Raw genomic sequence first — 20780 nt, 5'->3', positions numbered from 1 at the left:
AAGATAAAGTTGTAAACTCTTTTCTGAACAATGAAAAGTACTTAAACCCATACTTATAATAAGGCAAAAAGTTCTTAAGATAAGTACCTATAAAGGTCAAGCAACTTGTGAATTTACAAGGAACAAAGAGCTGAGAAACTTACTGAGAGCTTTCCTGGTGTGAATTACTCAAAAATTTACACCTTCTTAGGGGTGGACTAAGAATGGTCTGTCCTTTGAAAAACGTCTACTGTGATTGATAGATAGAAGAACTTAGGGGAGGTGACATAGGAGAAAATTCCCTATATAAGGAGATGAGAAATCTGAGAGAAAAAAAACACTCTAAGAAGGCTGTTGGGAGAGAGCTCTGGAGGCAGTCTCTTGAGACAGTCAGAAGAATCTCTCTGGAGAAGGATGGCTGGCTGAACTGGTGTCTATATTCTTGCTTGGACAGATCTTGTGGTGAGTGATTAAGGACTGACTGATCTCTCTCTTAAGACTCAGGTCTAGGCCATGTTGGCTTAAGGCTCTTCATACTTATTCCTTTCTTATTCTTTCTCTCCTTTTCTTTAATTCCTCATTTGTATTAATTAAAATCTCTATAAAACCCAGCTGCCTTGGGTATATTTGAATAATTGAGAACATTTCCCTGGTGACCACCTTATATTTGATTTAAAAACAAAACACTGTAGTGAAAACATATTTCCTGCAGTCACAGCTTACTCATCCACTATTATATCTACTACAATTTAAGTCTTCCACTATTTTAATCATTACAGTTTATGACAGGTCAACTATTTTAAATATTACAGTGCCAAATACTGTAGTAAATACTGGGGAGACAAGATAGTCCCTGTCCACAAGGGGATTATAGTCTGATGAGGGAGACAAGATACAAATATGTACAAACAAGCTATATCCAAGATAAATAGCAAACAAACAGAGATAAAGCACTATAATTAAGAGGGGTTGGGAAAGGCTTCCTGTAGAAAGTATGATTTTAGTTGATTATTTAAAGGAAGCCAGGGAAGTCAGTAGACAGTTAAAGATATATTATCTGTGCCAATAATATCATAGATGGAGTCCAAAATCAAAACTAAAACAACAGCTTTAAATTTAGTCCCCACTTCTCATAGATAGTCCTTCTAATGTTTCCTTATTGACTTCTTATCTCATTCCCCACCATGACTGTATGAAGGAAAGGGTAAGGTTATGAAGGTTTTTAAAAGTCAAAGGATTTTTATATCTGATCCTGGAAGTAACAGGGAGTCATCAAAATGTATTGACTAAAAGAGGGGAGTGATACAGTCAAGGGTGAACTTTTGGGAGGTCAATTTGCTAGTTGAGTGGAGAATGAACTAATTTGAGGAGAAACTTGAGGCAGGGGAACCAACAGGCTATTACAATAATAGTACAGGTGAGGTGATGAAGGTCTGTACTTGGATAAAGTTGGTGTTAGAAGAGAGAAGGGGGCATTAAAAAAAAGATATTACTAGTATAGAAATGATAGGACTCGATAACTGGTTGGACATAGGGAGTGAGAGAATGTAGAGTCAAGAAGACTGTTGCTAAATACTCCCAAGCTCTTTTTTTTCCTTATTTAACTCTTTCTATGACCTTGATGTCATTAGGGTTCTGAGAGGACTTGTTTCTTCTTCTCATAAAATGTAGAAACTTCATGCTTATTTTTTTTCTTGATTGCAAAAACCTATTTACCTCTTTTATATTTTTCTTGATTCTTGTGTTTATATTTCAGAACTTCTACTTAGCCCAGGTTTTTTCATCCAGGCTTCTTGGAAGTCCTTTATTACATTAAAAATCTTTCTTAATTGTTAAAAATCTTTTGAATTTTGGAAAATGATATTCCAAAGTCTTCTCTCCTTTATACTTACCAAAGTGTGTGATTCTGACTATGGCTTTTGAGTATTTGAAATTTCTGAATGCTTGAAGGAGTTTTTCTTTGACCTAGAGGCTCTGGATTATGGTTATGGCATTCCTGGAAGTCTTAATTTTAGGGTTTCTTTCAAGACATCAGGATTGGAATCTTTCTACTTTTACTTTGCCTTTTGGTTCTATTAGATTTGATTGTTTTTTACTTATGATTTAAAAAAAATAAAATTTTATTTTTAGTTTTAAATTTTTTTCTCTATCCTCATCCCATTCCTTCTACCCCTTCTACCCTCTAAGAAAGGAAGAAAAATAAAGCTCATTCTAAATATGTGTAGTCTTGAAAACAAATTCCCACATTAACCATGTCCAAGAAAGAAAGAAGGGAGGAGGAAGGAAGGGAGGAAAGAAGGAAGGAAGGAAAAAAGGAGGAAGGCAAGAAACAAGAAGGAAAGAGAGAAGAAAAGAAAATATGCTTTAAGTCTATCACTTCTCTGTCAAAAGATAAATAGCACGTTTCCTCATCCAATGAGTCAGATTCTTTTTCTGAAGTACTTTATATTTTCTATTTTTCAATCTTATGATTGTTTTTATATTTCTTATTTCACAGAATCATAAAACCATATTTGTTCCAGTATAATTTTCACATTGTACTATTTTGGTAAGGATTTGTACCTTTTGTAATAAACTATTAGTAGTCTTTCCTCCAGCACTATATTTCTTTAACAATTTTGTCTTCTAATTGAAATTCCTCTTCCTCATCTCAAATCATCAGATGCCTTCTGCCACTATTCTCTGCTTTTAACCTCATCTTCTTGCCTTCTCCTTGCCAGTGTTAACCTCTTTACATGAACAAGCTATCTCAATTGATCCTCTTTTCTCCAGCAGATTGCCCACTCTATCATAACCAGTCTTTCACTTTATTTTCTGTCTACTGGCTGCTACCCTACTGCCTACAACATACCCATGTCTCCCCTATCTTCATTTGATTCATCCATCCCCCAAAGTTTTTGCCCCATATCTTGCCTCCCTTTTATGAGTAATTCCTTGAGAAGAACATCTACAACAGGTACTTCCACTTCCTTTTCTTTTACTCTTTTTAACTCTACCATCTGTCTTCTAAGCTCATCTTTTAATAGAAACAGCTCTTTCCTTTTAACTGCCAAATCAAATGAACTTTTTTTCAGTAGTCATTCTTCTGGAACTCTCCACAACATTTGGCACTGTTAACCACCCTTTTCTCCTTGATGCTCTCTTTTCTCTAGGATTTTAGGAAGCACTTATCTCCTATTTATCTAACTGCTCCTTCTCACTCTCCTTTCCTGGATCTTCATTCAGGTTATACCTGCTAACTGTGGGTGTCCTACAAGATTCTGACTGACCTAGGCTCTTGTCTTCTTCCTCTATACTATTTCACTTCATAATATCTTCAGCTCTTGGGGATCCGATTATCATTGCCTATTCAGATGACTCTCAGATCTACTTGTCTAGTTGGAACCTCTCTGACCCCCATTTTTGAATTTCCAACCACCTATTAGATGTCTTGAACTAGATATCTATATATGTATGTATATACATTAAAGCCAACATGCCCCAAATGAACTTATTTTTTTCCCCCAAATGCTCTGATTTCCCAGCTTTTCTGTTAGTATAAAGGATATCATCACCCTCCTAGTCATCCAGGCTTGCCATCTAGATATGACCCTCAACTATTCATTCTCACTCTAATTCAATCTGTTGCTAATTCCTATTGATTTTATCTTTATAACACCTCTCTCATATATGTTCCCTTTTCTCTTCTGACATTTTTTATTAGAGACTCATTACCTCACACTTGGACTACTGCAATAGTCTATTGATTGTCCTCCTGCCTCAAATCACTACCCATTCCAATCCATTTTACACCTTTGTTAAAGTGATCTTCCTAAAAAGGTGTGACTATAGTACATCTTGACCTCCCCTGCTGCCACTTAAACTTCAGTAGTTCCCTATCACCTCTGGCCTCAAACATAAAATCCTCTGTTTGACATTCAAAGTCTTTGATAACCTGTCCCATCCCCCTTCCTAGTCTTCTTATACCTGACACCCTTCCTTCCATCATACACTCTGTGTTGTTGTTTATCTTTTTGGAAGAGGATCAGTGACATCATGGGGTGATGTCTTCACTTGCATATGAATCGGATTTGTGAGATAGAGTTGCACAAATCCATCAAACTCACTATTGATTTCAGATTCATTGAGATTAGGTATTTTCACTGGCTTGTCCCTCATTCTTGGAATGTTTTCTCTCATCTTTCCTTTCTGGCTTCCTTGACTTCCTTTAAATCCTAGCTAAAATCCTTTAGATTTTAGAAAAAAGCTTTCTATAAGAAATCTTTCCTCATCTCCCTTAGTTGTAGTGCTTTCCTTTGTTGATCATTTCTAATTTTATCCTGTATGTAACTTGATGGTATATAGTTGTTTGCATGTTATCTCATCATTAGACTATGAACTCCTTCAGAGCTGAGGATATCTTTTGCTTTACTTTATATTCCCAGCACTTAACATAGTGCCTGGCATATAGTAGTTGCTTAATAAATATTTTCTGATTGACTAAATATTGACTGATTATATTTTTACATTTTCATTCAATTTCTTCCATGAATTTTAGTTGATCTTGAGTCTAAGCAATGTTTTTCTTTGACACATTGATGGCAAGTGTTGCCAAATTATTCTATTTTTGCTTTGTTTTTTTGGTGTCCCTAGTTCAAAAGTATTTCTTTATCAAAGGTGTTTTTTGGCTTTTTTTACTCATTCTTTACTTCCTGAATGGGGATGTTGTGTTAGGGATAGATTCTGCTCACTTATTTTTGGTCCTGATTTGTATTCTATGTTGTACTGATGCTGCTTTCTCTGGATATTATCTGTAATATTCTTCAAGGATTTCAGGGGTCACTGAGGTCCGGGAGCTATAAATTTTCTATGTCCTTTAAATGGCATAATCTAGAGTGATTTCTGATCACTGCCTTCCTGATCCCAATTTTATAAGCTTCTGAATATATTTGGGTCTGGGCAACACAATTACAGGCTTGCCCTTAGTTGGAACCCCAGGATCTAGAGTCAGAGGGTCTGCTGTCAGCTCCTTTCTCTTCTTGTCCCTTGTCTGGTACATAGCTTCAGGCCTGTTTCCCTATTAAATTCACTACTGTTCTTTGTTCTAGTGCAAAGTTGAAAATTCTAGCCCAGTCCCCATGCTGGAAAGCTCTGACAGATTCTCTTGGCTTTAACCCTTCCCTTGTGCCTATTGGCTTTAGACTGTCTCACTATGCTGGCCTGGGTTAGAAAAATGTCTTACTGTAATTTCTCCTTAGGGCTCCCCTTCATAATTTTGTCTGGATCTTTATTGGATTTATTGCAGGAGAAATATAGGTTGTAATGCTTCTTCTTCTACCTTCCTTTATGGTCTCCCAAGCCTGATACTTTTGGATCAGGATTTGAACCTTGGCCCTTTCTATTTCCATGTGTACCAAAGCATTCCTCTCTCATACTTCCATTTACCATTTAGGGAATATACTAATCAAATACATCTAACCTTTTAATCTAAGGTTAGCTTTAAAATACTATTTAAATAAGTAAATATTGAATTTTAATGAACTTCTAAACTTTGGGTTTAACATATTCTTTTTCAGATGGAAGAAAGTGGAAGAGAGGGTAAATTAATTACACTATTTCAATGGTCCTCTTGCAAGGAAAGTTCAGTAACAACTAGAAAATCTCCACTCAGGAAAGCAAGTTGTTCAAGGGCAAAGAGTTCCAAACTCAAAAGATTTGGCAGAGCTTATGTTTCTTCAGCATAATCTTTAAGTTCTCTATATAATTTCCACAACATAAAGTTTAGATGGAGGACTGGAGAAGAGGTCATAGTGAATAGCATTTTTTAAAAATTGTTGGTTGTATTGAATTCTAAAGCAACTGAAGCACATAGCCAGGGTAAACTCTTTGTATTGTACTGTAGAAAATTGTAGAAAGGATTCTAGTTAGGCAAGGGTTGGACTAGATGGTATCTGAGGTCCTTTCCAACTTTAAAATTTATCCCTAACATACCCAAAGGTGGCAAGTAGGGATTTAAAAACTAGAATTTTGATTCCGAATTCAGCGTTTTTTTCACTTTGCCATTCTTGGAGATGGAGTGGATTTGGAGGAGAAATTAACTTTGGTTTAAATCTGCTGAGTTTGAAATATTTAGGAGACATCCAGATGATATCTAGCAGGGAGCTGGAGATGCTTCAAGAGTCCTTATAATTATGATAAATGAATGAATGAAGACTAAGATCCCCTGGCAGATTATAATTCCTCCAGGAAGCTTTTTCCTCATTTCTGGGGAAGTTAAGGAATATCTCCCATCTCCCTTTGTTCCCATGTAACAAGAACTCATATTTATGAACTTAAAGGTTTATAAAATGCTTTCTACTCTGGGAGAGTAGTTGAAGTATCATCATTCTCATTTTACAGATGAGGAAATTGTAGATTTGCCTAAAATCACAAAATTAGTGTCTGAATCCGAACTTGAATCCAATCCCCCTGGCTCCAAGTCTGTATTGTATTGAGACCTCTCAAGTGCCCTTCCAGACCATTGAGAAGATTCCCTGTATTTGAGTAGTGTAGGGTAGACAATGCACACTGGGGCAGCTGCACCCCTAATATGGCTCTCGCACTCGGAACCGTTTGGGTTCGAGCACAGAGAAGGAACTGAGGTTCGACTAGTAGGTTCGACAAGATCAAAAGGACCCAGAGAAAGTCGGGGGAGTGCCTTTGGGGAAAAGAGAAGTTTATTAGCAGCTTCAAGGTTCGAAGGCAAAAGGGCTCGCGAGATTTTATCAGAGAGCGAGGAGGCGGGAGAGGGAGTGAAGTCCGCGGTACCCTGCCCTGATCTGCCCTTCTCTGCCCCGCCTAAGCAGAACGTCGAGCCCCGCCCTATGAGCTTTGGCTCCACCCCGGGTCTATCGTAGCTTTCTGTGCGCGTGCGCTGCCGCGCATCCTCGCTTGGCGCGTGCTCAGGCCGCCAGCTACTGTGAGGCGGGAGCGCGCTAGTCGCGTATAGTGCTGAAGAGAGGGGGACTGTGTTGTGAGGCGGAACTTGCGGAGCGGATTTACTCCTAAACCGGGACTAGCAGCAAGTTGCGAAGGCCTTCGCTCGGCCTGGGCGGGAAGGGATCTGACGCGCCCGTCCCGGGGCGCCAGCTCTGCTCCGCTCGCCGCCCCCGCGCAGACATTTGGGTTCTCGGCGGCCCCGGCTCTTACAGTGCCACTGAGTTGGGGACCATGAACTGCCGGGCCCCACCGCGGGCCCCTCCAGGCTGAGGGGTCTCCGCCGCGTGGGCTGCGGAGGGCGGACGACCCCGGCTGCCGCTGTCGGACCCCCGCGCCGCGCCCCGGAGCCCGCGCGCCGCGAGAGAGAATGCACTCGCCCGTGGACCCCAGCGCCAAGCAGGCTCTGAGGAAAAAACCCCCCGAGAGGACCCCGGAGGTGAGCGAGTCCCGGCCCCGTGGCCTCCCTCGCCTCTCTCTGGGGTGCCGGGACAGGAAGCTGCTCAGGGGGGAGGGGGCGCCTGGCTGGCGGAGCCCGAAACTTTTCAAAGGGCAACAAACTCTGGGTTCAGTGGGGACACGAACGTTACTGGTTTAACTAGGGGCGTCCTACTCCTCCCCAACCCCGCGCGACCCGGAGACACGGGGTCCGACTCGGCCGGGCCGATAGAAATAGTTGAAAAGTAATTGTCGAGGCTTGTGCCCGGCCAGTCAGTGCCCTGCTCGGCCGTCATCAGGTGGTTAGCGTTCCTGGGTGACTGGAGAGGCCACTCTGGCTGGTGTGGTCCCAAATCAGGGAAAAATAGGATGGTTTGGGTGCTACCGGTCTGAGATGGGACCCACTCGAGGAGACACCTTGAACTTGTATCTATTCCAATGATAACAAAAACTATTCTACCCCGACACTTCACACAAAAGGAACCTGCTCCCGAGGGGCCCACATACACATCACCACTTCGCTACAGAGCACAGTTCTGAAACTTGACCTCTGAATATATAGGGGTTTACTTGAGTTTGGCTCAAATTAATCAGCATACCTTTTAAATCTTATTAGTTTTCTCCGCCCTGGTCTCTCTTTGTATCTTACTTGGAATTCGGCGTTTTCTTGTCATTGTCAGTTCCATACTTTACTTTTTGTAATGTAAGCGACATTTCTCTTTAAGTGTAGTTTTTTTATATTTCCAGTCATTTCCCTATTTTTCTTTAATCCCTAAGTGTATTTTTGGCAGGAACCTTTTGAAAACTATGAGGAGCGGCATAAAACTATTTTTTGTTTTCGTAAGGTGCAATATCATACTCTCTGGAAATGTTAATGTTTAGGCAGGCAGGTGGCAAAGAATTAACCAAAAATTAGGTAGTATGAAGTTTGAAATGAAACTGGGTTTAAGCAATAACATATTTAAGTCTCTCAAAGTGTTTTTAAAAGTGAGTATTAAAATTTTTTTTTTAAGTTTCTGAAGTTAGTTGAACATTATTCTGTTAAATTATGTAATTCCAACCAGTAATGAAGTCAGTCAAGAGATGAATTGCTGGCAGTTGTAGAATTTTTGGTTGTAGGGTTCTCTTGATACCATCTACTTTTCCTGAATGCAAATTTCATGTTTAAAAGTTTTTTTAAAGATGTAATGGAATTAAGTTTAGGTAGTTTAATCTCAGTTTTCTAAGAGTCTGCTGCACAACTGCTGTTGAAATAAGCAGTGTTTTGATTTTGCCAAAGTAATTTGTGTACTTAACTATTTTGTTACAAGGGACAGAACTTGAGAGGCAGAGGGATCAACATTGGGTTTAGTGGGTGACACACAGTAGGCTCTTAATGCTTGCTTATTGAAACTAACTGACCTGGATCTCTGGGCCTCATTTGTAAATTAGGGGTTGGGCATAGTTGGCCTTCAAGATCTCTTGAAGCTTTAAATCTGTGATTCTATAATTTCTGTGTTTTAAGGATCCATGAATTTGTGAGTGATGCAGTTCCTCTCCTTCAGTAGAAAGTTTTCAGGAATTTTCTCTTACTAAAAAATTCCTTACCCAGATAGTCTTCTCTATACTTTGCTAGGCTGGTTTTTAGCTTAGTCTACATAGAGGTCCATCACCAGACTCATATTTGAGACCTTTATGAGTTTGGAAATGACAAAATCTTGCATTCTGGTTGGACAGAGATTTAGAGCCAAGGATTATATTGATGTCATAGGAATGGGAATTTAGTGGTGCTAAGAAGATGGGAGACAATGTCCCCTGTGAAGAATAGCAAGAAAACTATCATGAATGTATTGTAGATCGGAAAAAATAGGTTGTGGAGAGATTTAAATGCCAAAGGAAAGAGGTTATATTTGATTTTGAGGTATTAGAGAATTGCTAAAATTTTTCCAATGGGGAAGTGATATATTGAGTGCCTACTATATGCCAAGCACTTAACAAGCTGTGAGACTCTGAGTAAGTCTCTTAACCTTGTTTGCCTCAGTTTCTGCATTTGTAGAAGGAAATGACAAACCACTCCTGTATCTTTGCCAAATGGGGTCATGAAGAATTGCATATGATTGAAACAACTGAAGAACAACAAAAAAAATAGGCCAGGCACTGTTGATCAGTGGCAATACAAAAAGAGGCCTTATGAAGTTTATAATCTAATGGTAAACAAACAACAAATTAAGCTATATAGAGAATAAATAGGAAATGATTAAGAAAGGGAAGACACTAGGATTAAGAGGAATTGGGAAAAGCTTCCTGTAAAAGATGGGATTTTAGTTAGAATTTAAAGGAAGCCAGGTAAATGGAATTGAGGAGGGTCAGACCTACATTTTAGGAAAACCTCCTTGACAGCTATGTGGAAGATGGATTTGAGAGAAAGATGTTCTGTTCAGTGGTATAGATTATAATGCAGTCATTACTTTTCATGTGTTGGGACTGTAATAATTACTAGCATTTATAAAGTGCTTTAAATATTACCATTACGATTCACTGTGGGTAAACTGCTGTCTATTTTCTTCTGTGTTCCTCCATTGTACTTAACACAATTTTAATTCATTGGAGATTGTGATTCATTTTTGTTGGACTTTATTCAAGCTAAAATAAAATGGTAGATTAGTGGAATAGATTAGACACACAATAGCCAGGGTAAATGACCATAACAATCTAATGTTTGATAAACTGAAAGATCTCAGCTTTGGGGATAAGAACTCTTTATTTGACAAAATCTATTGGGGAAAAATGGAAAACAGTATGGCAGAAACTAGGTATAGATCAATATCTCACACCTTATACTAAGATGAGGTCATGTTTGAGATTGGAATGAAATGAGACACCTGTAGACCATCTAACAATTAAAAGGAAGTTTACTCGGCTGGAGCACAGAACTCAGCAAGAGTCCGGTTCCCTTCATTTCCACATGGAAACATGTCTGCTCCCCAGGGTGTGTTGAATGTAGTGAGTCATAGATTAGTGGGTTATCTACAAAACCTGAGGAGCACTGCCTTCTCATGGGCTGGTCTTTTATGCCAGAGATGATCAGGAAGCTGTGTTAGTGGCTCGAACCTTAGCTTCCTGTTTCATTCACGTTTTGGGAAAGAATCTTTGCCTTTGGCTGGGGGTGGGTAGGTGGGTGGGGGGTTGGGTTGAGAAACCTTGTCTATCCTTCATGAAAGATAGGGCTCCTATAGTAAGTAAAGTCCTAAATAACCCTTATGAACAGCCCTGATTTGAAAGATGGAAGAATACTAGAATGGGTGGCACTGGAGGTAGAAATTAGCAATAGTAAAAGAAAAATAAGAAAGAAAGGTTAAAAAGATGAGCAACATGAATCTCACTTGAAGAAGTACAGAACCAGGGTGATTGAAAATGAATGATAGCAAAGAACCAGAAATCTCATCTTTGCCCTCCCCGCTTTGGAAGGACCAGGTATTAGATCTTTTATGTGGTAGGCGATGGTGAGTGCAATTCACAGCGGATCTTTCAAAATTATGACAATAAAAAGAAGTAGTGGAAACATCAACAGTACAGTGCAAATGATGATACTTATACATTCACTGATCTTCAAAATGTGTCAGTATGTAGTAATGTAGCTAAGAGGATAGAACTTTCCTTCATACATGCCAGGCTGCCTCAGTGCTAGAGATGATTCCAAGACTTGCCCTTTACAATCAGCCCTTAAGTGTTACCCATTCTTTTAGCCATGATACCCCCTCCCTGGGAGCCCTATCCAGGGGAATTAATACTAAAACTTTGCCTCTCTGCTGATTGGCTGTTCCTGTCTGAAGATAGGTTTCCTTTTGAGTAGAGGATGTCAGGGCTTCATCTAGAAGAATATACAACATAATCATAAATTGTTTTTCCCAACAGCTCCATCAGGAGAAAATTTGTGTCCATCTGTTAACTTTGCCTATTCATAACACTTAACACTGCCACTTCTCATAGTCTGTTTATGCTTACGCTTTCAAGAAGTTCTACTGGAGGAGAAAGCTGAATTCGGCATACTTTGACCTATGCAGCCCAACTATTTTTTTTTTTACAAGTTATATGCCAGATCTTCTCTTCAAGTTCTTTGGTCCACTTTCCCTCCCTTTAGTAGCAAAAGTTTTCATCACTTAGCTTTATTAAGATGATCTTCTGGTGTGAATTCTCTCATGTGTTGGATCAAACTACCTATCTTCTACTTTCTATTTTCACAATAGGTATTCTTTCTTTCTAAAGCCAAATCTTTTCCTCTCCTGTTATTTAGAACAGTAACTATTGTCTTGAATTTAAATTGGTTGTTTATAATATTTTTATCTCTGTACTAACACTAGTTAAATCAGTTTCTCTTTAAAAAGCCTTATTTATTATTCACTTTGTACAAAGGATAAAGGGCAGCCTGGGTGCCTGTAATCAGAGTTAGTGTGAAGTTTTACTTTCAGTACCATGATCTTATTTATATCCCTTCTTGACTTCAGAGGATCTTGCATTTTATTTCTTTCCAGCTTCTCTTCTTCTGTTTTCTTCTCTTTGCTGAATCCTTTATTTCTGCCGTCAGACAAGCTCTGCTATCTTCAGGAAATGTGCAATTGTTCTTCTGTCTTTATTTTTCACTTTTGAGATATTTGATAAAGCAAGTCTGCTGTTTTCCCCATGCATATAGAAGGAATTAGAAGTTAGTATTAATTTTTACTATACTTTGTCACCTGATTACTGTTGTGGTTAAAGTTTTAGATGCCTTGGTTATGAAGGCATTGATTTATGATTCTATGCCACTGAAAAGGTTTGTGAAATTAGGGAAATTAGTCAAGTGAGAACCATAGAACCTGGAGAGTGGCAGGGAATTGAGAAGGTTAAGGATTATGGAGTGTTGTGAAACTAAATTAACAGGAATAAAATGACAGTTTTGTTGCCTACATCATAGTCAAAAAGAGATTAAGCAATTTGGATAGACTTTTAAATTCTTCACTTACAAAATGCTAAATGCTGAATCCTGACCTGATTCTGAAACTCAAATAATTAAAAAAAAAAACTTTTCATCATTAAAAATACTGGATTTTAGGATTAAAAGATTATCAAGGGGGCAGCTGGGTAGCTCAGTGGATTGAGAGTCAGACCTAGAGATGGGAGGTCCTAGGTTCAAATCTGGCCTCAGCCACTTCCCAGCTGTGTGAACCTGGGCAAGTCACTTGACCCCCATTGCCTAGCTCTTACCACTCTTCTGCCTTGGAGCCAATACATAATATTGACTCCAAGACGGAAGGTAAGGGTTTTAAAAAAAAAAAAGATTATCAAGCTTCATAGTACATTTAACAGTTAATCATTCTTTTGGGCAGGTTTTTTTTTTTTAATCATCAGATCAAGTTTCAAATTAATGTTTCCTGGGGTTTTCAAAGATTCTGACCAAGAAAAGTTTCATGGAGAAGGTTGTACTTAGGTAAGGCCTTATACCATGGGCAAATAGTTTACTATCTCCCATCTCAGTGTTAATACAACTCTTTATAAGATTTTAAGTTGCAAATCAGTTACTTAACATTTGGAGAGGGAATTTCCTCACCTGAAGTCTCCAATATCATTGAAATCAAGGATTTATTTTAGGATTGGAATTGATTCAAATTTCATCAGAAGATGTCTCATCAGTTAGGAATTCCTATAGCTGATTGCAAGTAGGTCTTTTAGGAACCTGGTCACTTAGTAGAACAACTTCACATGAATTATAATCTCATTGGTTGATTTTTTTTTAATCTTTGAGAAGCATGATTATTTTAGTGTCTCTTTTTGTATATCTGGATTTCTAACTTAGTTCACATTAATTTAATTCCATTAATATCTGACTACAGTTACTCATTTTGTCACTTTTTGGGGAAAATATACACAAACAACTCTTTAGCAATATGAGAAATATATATATATATATACACATATATATATATATATATATATTAAAAAAAATTTTTTTTTGCCTGGGTGAAGTGGCACAAACCTGTAAAACTTAGTTACTAGGGAAGCTGAGGATGGAGATCTGTAGAGCTTGGGAGGTATCATCTGCAGTAGATTGTGCTGATTAATTGTTCCTACTAAGTGCAGCATTAATATGATGAGCCCCAAAGTGGTAGAGGGTAGGAGTAGGGGCAAGTTCTCTAAGATGGCAGGAATCAGAGCTGGTTTAAATTTCCATTAGGATCAATAGTGACATCAGACCTATTAGTGGTAGACTCTTCATTTTCATCTTGGGTGAGATGGAGAACCAATCTAAGAAAAAAAGAAATGCCCCAAATGAAAGAACTGAGATGCTTCAACTTGTCTTGAAGTTAGTTAGTGGCTTGTATTAGCTTGAAAGCCTTATGAGAGAATATTGCTTGAGGCAATTTTGTCATGACCAGAAAGAAGACAATTTAGGGATGTGGTAAGGTTTAGTGGAATGATTGAGAGAAAGAAATAGCATGGGAAAAGACAATTCAGAAAAAAAGAATGTTGACCACTAAAAAGGGTTATTTATATTAAGCAAAAAATGCACATCAATATTTTAAAAGGAAAGCTGGTTTAAAAAAATATTTTTTGTATTCTTAATCTGTCCTTCATGTTACTGTGTCCCAAAGGAGACATTTAAACAGTAGAATAGTTTTCTTGGATTTCTTACTTCATTGTTCAGAATTTCATTTTCAAACCGTTATCTGTACTATGGACTGAATTTTACTTACACTTCCTACCTAATTAGGAAAGTACATGTACAACTTAAAGATTACTACACATCCAACTGTTTCTTTTGTAAGGGGTAAAAATTATGGTTGGACTGAATATGTGAGAGTTGGTTGCCAGGGATTTAATTACTAAATCCCAATGAATTACTCAAGTCAGAATGGCTTTTATGATAGTTTATTTACAAATAGAGAGAAGAAATTAAGGAAATGAGAGAGACAGAGACACACACTCCAGAAAAGCTAAGGAAAGGGTGCCAGTCTTTTCACTCACCAACAGTCTGAGATATCAAGCCCGAGCTCCTCCACAGTCAAGTTCCAAGATGAAGACCCCCTCGTAGGAAGTGACCACGAAATTTCGAGGCAGTTCTTTGCATCACTTCCTGTGCTTTACATGTACCAATGATGGCTTAAACTGCTTAAGGGGCAGTCAGTTGTTTCTAATTTGTCACTTGCTAGCACACTTGGGTCATAGACCTTCCTCCCCCACACTTAATCCTTAAGTGGGGGTGTATACATTCCTGGTGACTAAAATTCTAAACAATAAGTAGGGTGGAGTAAATCTTAATTTCACACTTTCTAATCTTTGCTGGATTATTATTCATACTCTGCCCTTACTACTGTGGTGTTCTCTAGAGCTATTGTGGGTCTTTTTCTTTTGCTGTCAGTGATCTCATCAGCTGACATGGATTCAGTATCATTTCTATATAGATTACATCTAGATCTATAGATCCAGTCCTAATCTTATGAGTTCCAATTGCCACATGACCAATTGCCTATTGGTTATCTAAAACTGGATGTGCTAAGGGCATCTTAAATTCAAGATATCTAAAATTTAAGACATTATTTCTGTCCCTCTCCCCTCCCTAAGCTCACCTGTCTTACACATATTTCTATTGAAGCTACCACCATTCTTCCATTTACCCAAGGTGACATCCGTAGCACTTTTCCTTCTCCTCCAATAGCCAACCAATTGGAAATCTAGTTGATTTTAGGAAACATTTCTCATCTATTTCCATTTCGTTCATGTGACTAATTCAGACCCTCATCATCCCTTGGTTTATTTGTTATTATAGTTTTTTATTTCGAATCATTTTAGTTTTTTCCATTTATAATCTTTCCTCTATATAGCTTCCAAAATAATTTTCCTAAAGCAAAAGTCTGATCATACCATTACTTTGCTTAGAATTCTTTAAAAGTTCCCTATTGCCTTTAGAATAAAATAAAAATGCCTTAGCTTGACATTTAAAACTCTTTACCATCTGACTGCAGTCTATCTGTCCAAACTTATTTTACATTATTCCTTTTTATTTACTCTTTGTCCCCACCAATCTGATTTTCTTTTGTTATTCAAGGAACTCTTGTATTCCATCCATTGCCTCTCCCCCTTTGCCGAGGCTGATCCTCTTTCCTGGAAATGCCTCCTCCCTCCTCACTTTCACTTCTTGGAATTCCAACTTCCTTTAAAACTCAACTGAGATATTAAGATTTTACTGATTCTCAGTAGTAAGTGTTTACTTTGGATACATACATACATACATACATGCATATATATGTATATATATGCACTTAATAAATGATTATTGGATTGAATGTAATTGTTGGTCTGAATTCAGCATTTTGCAAAATGTGGCTTCTCCCATTCCCCAAGGACCTCCATGACCCTTTTGGGGGGATTCATTAGGTCAAAACTATTTTCACAATATTACTAAGATATTTTACTTTCTAATATGGTAAATATTGACAGGTAAAAGCCCATATAAGAAAGCTCTTTGGAGATAGACCTTAATTTTTAAGAATGTAAAAATCCTGAACCACAGTTTGAAAATCATTGAATTCGAGTATAGAAATAGAAGTCATGTGACATCCACTCTTATTATGAGACTGTCATGAAAATAATAGTAATTTGATGGTTACAGATAAAAATGTTAAAAGTAACATTTTTGTAAAACTTATCCTTGACAGGTGCTTGCTACTTCTAACCATAAGTCCAATTAAATTTAAAATTGACAAATGATAAAAATAGTTTGGTATTCTACTTTTAGAGAAATTCATTGGATAGCACGTACCAAAGACATCTTTAAGTTCATTTAAAAATGAAAGAGGTGCTTTCCCTTGACACATAGTGCTTTGAGGGAGATAAAACTGTTTATAATACTCAATACTTATCACATATATTTTATTGTTGCTGAGCTCATAACATTTAAATATTTTATTTGACCAATGGGGAAAATCTCCCTTACTTGATTGACCATATAAGTATTATGAATTCACATAGCTGGAAAGATTAGGGATGCCCTAATAAAAAATCTTCCACTAGCATGGTATGAATTGGGTTAACAAATTGACAAAGACCAATTTTTGAAAAGACCTAGTAAGTATTGTCACGAGCTCTAGGAGGATTTAAAGAACTTTGCTCTATGAGGGGAGTGAAGTCTCAGGTAGAGGCCAATTGGTCTGTGGGACATTTGACTTTGAAGTGTCCCTGATGAGAATGTGACTGTTTTGCAAGAATCTTTGCTGAGGGCCACCTGAAAGACCATCTCATTAGCCTGCATGCTTTATTGGTATCTTTATTCCATTTTTAATAGAGTGTGTGATTTTTCAGGACCATGTAAGAGTCCTGTGGGCTTATAGTAATATGTGGTTGCTATTCTTGTTACTTTGCACAAGTTTTTAGAAACCATAAGTATTTTTTGGATTCAGAGTGGCTTACTTGTTTCTTTTCATATTAGAAACCTAAGTAAGTGTTTAAAAATTTTTAAGTTTAACGAAGATTTGTTTTCTTTCTCCTCTCTCTTTGGGAAAAAAAATACAACTCCCTAACAGCTATTCATAGTGAAGCAGGCAAAGAAATTTCCATGCTGACCATGTCCAAAACATATCTCATTCTGCATCTTAAGGCTATCACCTCTGGCTCCTTTGAATCAAGATAGTAGTTGGTCATCATTGGTTCCCTGGAATTGTGGTTGGTCTTTGCATTAATCAGAAAGAAAAGGAGGAAAACAAGTACTATGTGCTATTAGGCACTGTGCCAAGAGCTATAAATATTATCTCATTTGATCCTCATACCAACTCTGTGAGGTAGGTTCTAATATTAATTACTATTTTCCAAATTGAGGAAACCTAGGCAGAGAGGAATTATGTGATTTGCTAAGGGAGACATAGCTATTATGTGTCCAAGATTGCATTTGAACTCTGGTGTTCTTGACCATGCTAGGTGTTTTATTCACTGCACCATTTAGCTTTGGTCTTCCAAAGCTGTTTGTATTTACAATGTTTTTGGATAAGTTGTTCTGGTTCTTCTTAAGCTTCACTTCCATAGTTTTCCCAGGTTTCTAAGAAACCTACTCTTTCATATTTTAGGACACAGTGATGTTTCATTATATTCATAATTTGTTTAGGTAATCCCTAATTCCAGGATGTTGTCTTAATTTCCTGGCCTTTGTCACTACAAAAAGATCAACTATAAATATTTTTATATGGGGTCCTTTTCTTCTTTGATTTCTTTGGGCTAAAAAAGTGTTAATGAACAGCAATTGCTGTAGTGAATTGATTGGACTTGGCCTTTGTTATATTTGTTGATGTTATAATATTTATACCTTATGAAAGGAAAAACATATTGAGGGTTCTGTACAGAGTACTTTTGTAGTGCTCATACAGGTAGGTGCTGTAAGGTCTTCCAGAAGATATTTTATGCTTCTGCCACATCCTCCTCTAAAGTGTTGTGGCATCAGTCCACTGGTTCTGTATATTTGATTTGTCCACTGCCAACTTCTAGGGTTGACATGTTCCTTATTTTACTTTGTACCTTAGTTTCCCAATTCATACCATGAAGAGCTGAAGGACTTTGAGGTTCCCCAAACTATAATGTTGCATAATTTCTCATGATCATCTAGTTTAAATTTTACATGGTCCCTTGCCATTCTTCAATTACCATGTTTACAGTAAGAATAGTTAAGAGTACATGCATCCTTTGTTGGGCCTATGGACAGGAAAGAGTTCCTGGGTTCAAATGGGGCCTCAGACACTTCCTAGCTATGTGACCCTTGGCAAGTCACTTAACCCCCATTCCTAGTCCTGTTTATTCCTCTGCCTTGCAACCAATACATAGTATTTATTCTAAGATGGAAGGTAAGTGTTTTTTAAAAAAAGAGTATTATAACATCTAAAAATTTGATAGGAAATATATTTAAAAGTTTTTTTAAAGTGAGCATATTTTAACATTAACAATTTTTGAACAGCAAATGCTGAGAGTAGAAAACTGAAAGATGATAAGATGAAAATTTTTCTACCTGTTCTCACATATTCTTTACTATTTCTAGTTTCCTTTAAATTTCTTGTCCAAGTTGCTTTGAATCTTCAGTTTTCCTCTTCATCTCAAATGCCCTTTGCTGTCATAAAGTTAGGACAATAAAAATATTTGTCATGTAAGAGAACCTATTGGCAAAATTGTAGAAATGGGAATTGGTGATTTTCTAGGCTTGGCCCTTCTATTAACTAGTATTCTTGTGGAATGATATTCTTATTGATTAAATTTGCTGGTGTAATTAAGGATTAGCTAGAAAACCCTTTTGGCTGAAAACATTTGTAAAATGTAGTATATTTTCTTATTTTAGTAAATACAACATAGGTATTATTTAATCTTTGGTATATCAAGGACAATAGAATACTATATTTCTATTGTATTTGGAGGAAGGATGTATACATTTAAGTGAAAGGGAGAATTTGTTTTGGGCATAGTATAAATTTCTGTTTTAAAGCAATCCTTCATATAAACTTGTCACATCTTAAAAATGGGAATTTAATTGGATTGAATCCTTTTTTTAGGGATTCTTAACAATAAAGTGTTTTGTATGTATAGTCACTAATTGAGAAATTAGAAAATAAAACCAATGAATTCTATGTAACTTTTGTTTGAGGGTATAAACAGACTGGGACTGTGTATACTGGTGAAAGGCTTGCCACACCCTGGCTCTCCTGTTGGCTAACCCTTGGTAAGGGTGTGGTGGATCAATAAAAGGAAGTGCTGAGTCATCTTCCCCTCCCCCCACCTTTAGGTTAAGCTTAAAGTGTACCTTGTTCTTATTTTTTTTGTTGACTTCCCAGCTATTTACTAATATCTTAGTTTGCTTTTTAGGATTGAGGGCATTGGACTATATGATCTTTAATGTACAGTTTGCTATAAATAAAGTTCTTTTTCATTTCTTTTTGCTTAATGCATAGTTGTCAGAAAACGAATCCCCATTGTCTAAAAGAGTGTTGCTCAGTACTACACAATTTTGTACCTCAAAAGAAATGAAATACTTACTTCCTACCCCCGGAAGGGCAAAGCCTAATTGGACACACAACATATTCCTTAAAATATTTCTGTGATCTTTGGAGACAATACTATGTTAGTAAACACCAAGAGAACAGCTTTTCCATACCCCATTTTGTATTATATATCATATTGTAATATAACACTTTTTAAAAGCAGGAACTGTTTCATTTTTTTGCTTTCAAGTCATGGCATATAATAGAGGTGTAAGAAATATTTGATTGAATTGTCATTTCTGAACTATAACTTCACATGAATTGTATGTGATTCAGAGAGTTAGAAAGTAGTAGATGGATATGTGTGTCATTTTCAGATTCTAAAACTGGATTAATATTCATCGTTAAAGTGAATATTGTGTGAATAAAATGAAGTATAAGGAGTCATTCCAAATTCTACTTAAGTGCTTTTGGTGCTATTTCTGGATTGTTTATTTCTTAAAGAAACCAGAAACAATTTTGATTGGTACATGAAAGGTTCATTGAAAATTTACTTCATTATTCCAATGGCTATTTCAGTGTATCTATGTTTTCATGGATATGGTTATGAATGACCTTTGTTGATTTGGAACAGAACCAATCCATATTTTCTTATTTTGTGAGATTTTTGTCTATATCTTTTTATTAATCCAGTATATTGGAGGCCTTCCTTTAAGTCTTCTAGTATTTTTGTCAGTAAACATTTATTGAACACAACGCACTGTGTGTTCAATCCCCACTGTGTGTGGGGATACAAGGAAGGATAAAAGACAGTCCTTGCTCTCAAGGAGTTGACAGTCTTATAGGCGAGACATTATGCAGAGTTATATACATGGTAAATTGAAAAAAAAAACCAACAGAAGGAAGTAAATATAGTTAAGAGGGATTGGGGAAGGTTTCTACAGAAGGTGATATTTTAGTTGTTTCTGGAAAGAAGCCAATAGGTAGAGATGGGGTGGGATGGCATCCCAGGTATAGGAGACAGTCGGAGAAAATGGGGGAAGTCTGGAGATGGAATGTCTAGTGTGAGGAATAGCAAGGAGACCAATACCACTGAATTGTAGAGTAGGTGGGGGTGGAATGGGGAGAGAAGATAAAAGATAAGAAATTATTAGGAGATAGTGAAAGACAGGGAAGATTATCAGGCTTTAAACACTAAAGGATTTGTTATATTTGACACTTGTTACATGAAGTCTCTCCCTTTTGTATTAAAAAAAGATAAAAGAGGGAAGTTTGTACCCGGAGAGAAATTTGGACTTTTGGTATGGAGAGAGGGAAAGAGAGAACTCCCTTCTTAAAGTGGGGTTTGGGGGAGGCAGATGTTTAGGGTTAGCTCAGAGAGAGGAGAGGGGTTTTGAAGATTTTCTCCCTTCTCCCTTCCCTCCTTAGCTAAAGCTGCTCTCCCAGATT

The 20780-nt window shown here is 37.3% G+C and overlaps 1 protein-coding gene across 5 annotated transcripts in view; it reads left to right on the top strand.

Moving 5' to 3' along the window:
- The first annotated feature begins 6876 nt into the window (after window positions 1-6876).
- RAPGEF6 (Rap guanine nucleotide exchange factor 6) overlaps window positions 6877-20780 on the top strand; it is a 285799-nt gene continuing 271895 nt past the window's right edge. For 3 of the 5 annotated variants that reach the window (XM_016431778.2, XM_001365971.4, XM_003339515.4), the window contains exon 1: window positions 6878-7372. Coding sequence is in view for 4 of the 5 variants with exons in the window: in XM_001365971.4 (XP_001366008.1) it covers window positions 7304-7372 (69 nt within the window). In the remaining variant the exon portion in view is untranslated. Of the gene's footprint in view, window positions 7373-20780 lie in introns of all 5 variants that reach the window. The other 2 variants (XM_007473406.3, XM_007473405.3) reach the window with 1 other exon arrangement.

Source organism: Monodelphis domestica, chromosome 1 (genome assembly GCF_027887165.1).
Source record: "Monodelphis domestica isolate mMonDom1 chromosome 1, mMonDom1.pri, whole genome shotgun sequence".
NCBI classification, from domain to species: domain Eukaryota; kingdom Metazoa; phylum Chordata; class Mammalia; order Didelphimorphia; family Didelphidae; genus Monodelphis; species Monodelphis domestica.
This window is presented reverse-complemented; position numbering and strand designations above follow the sequence as displayed.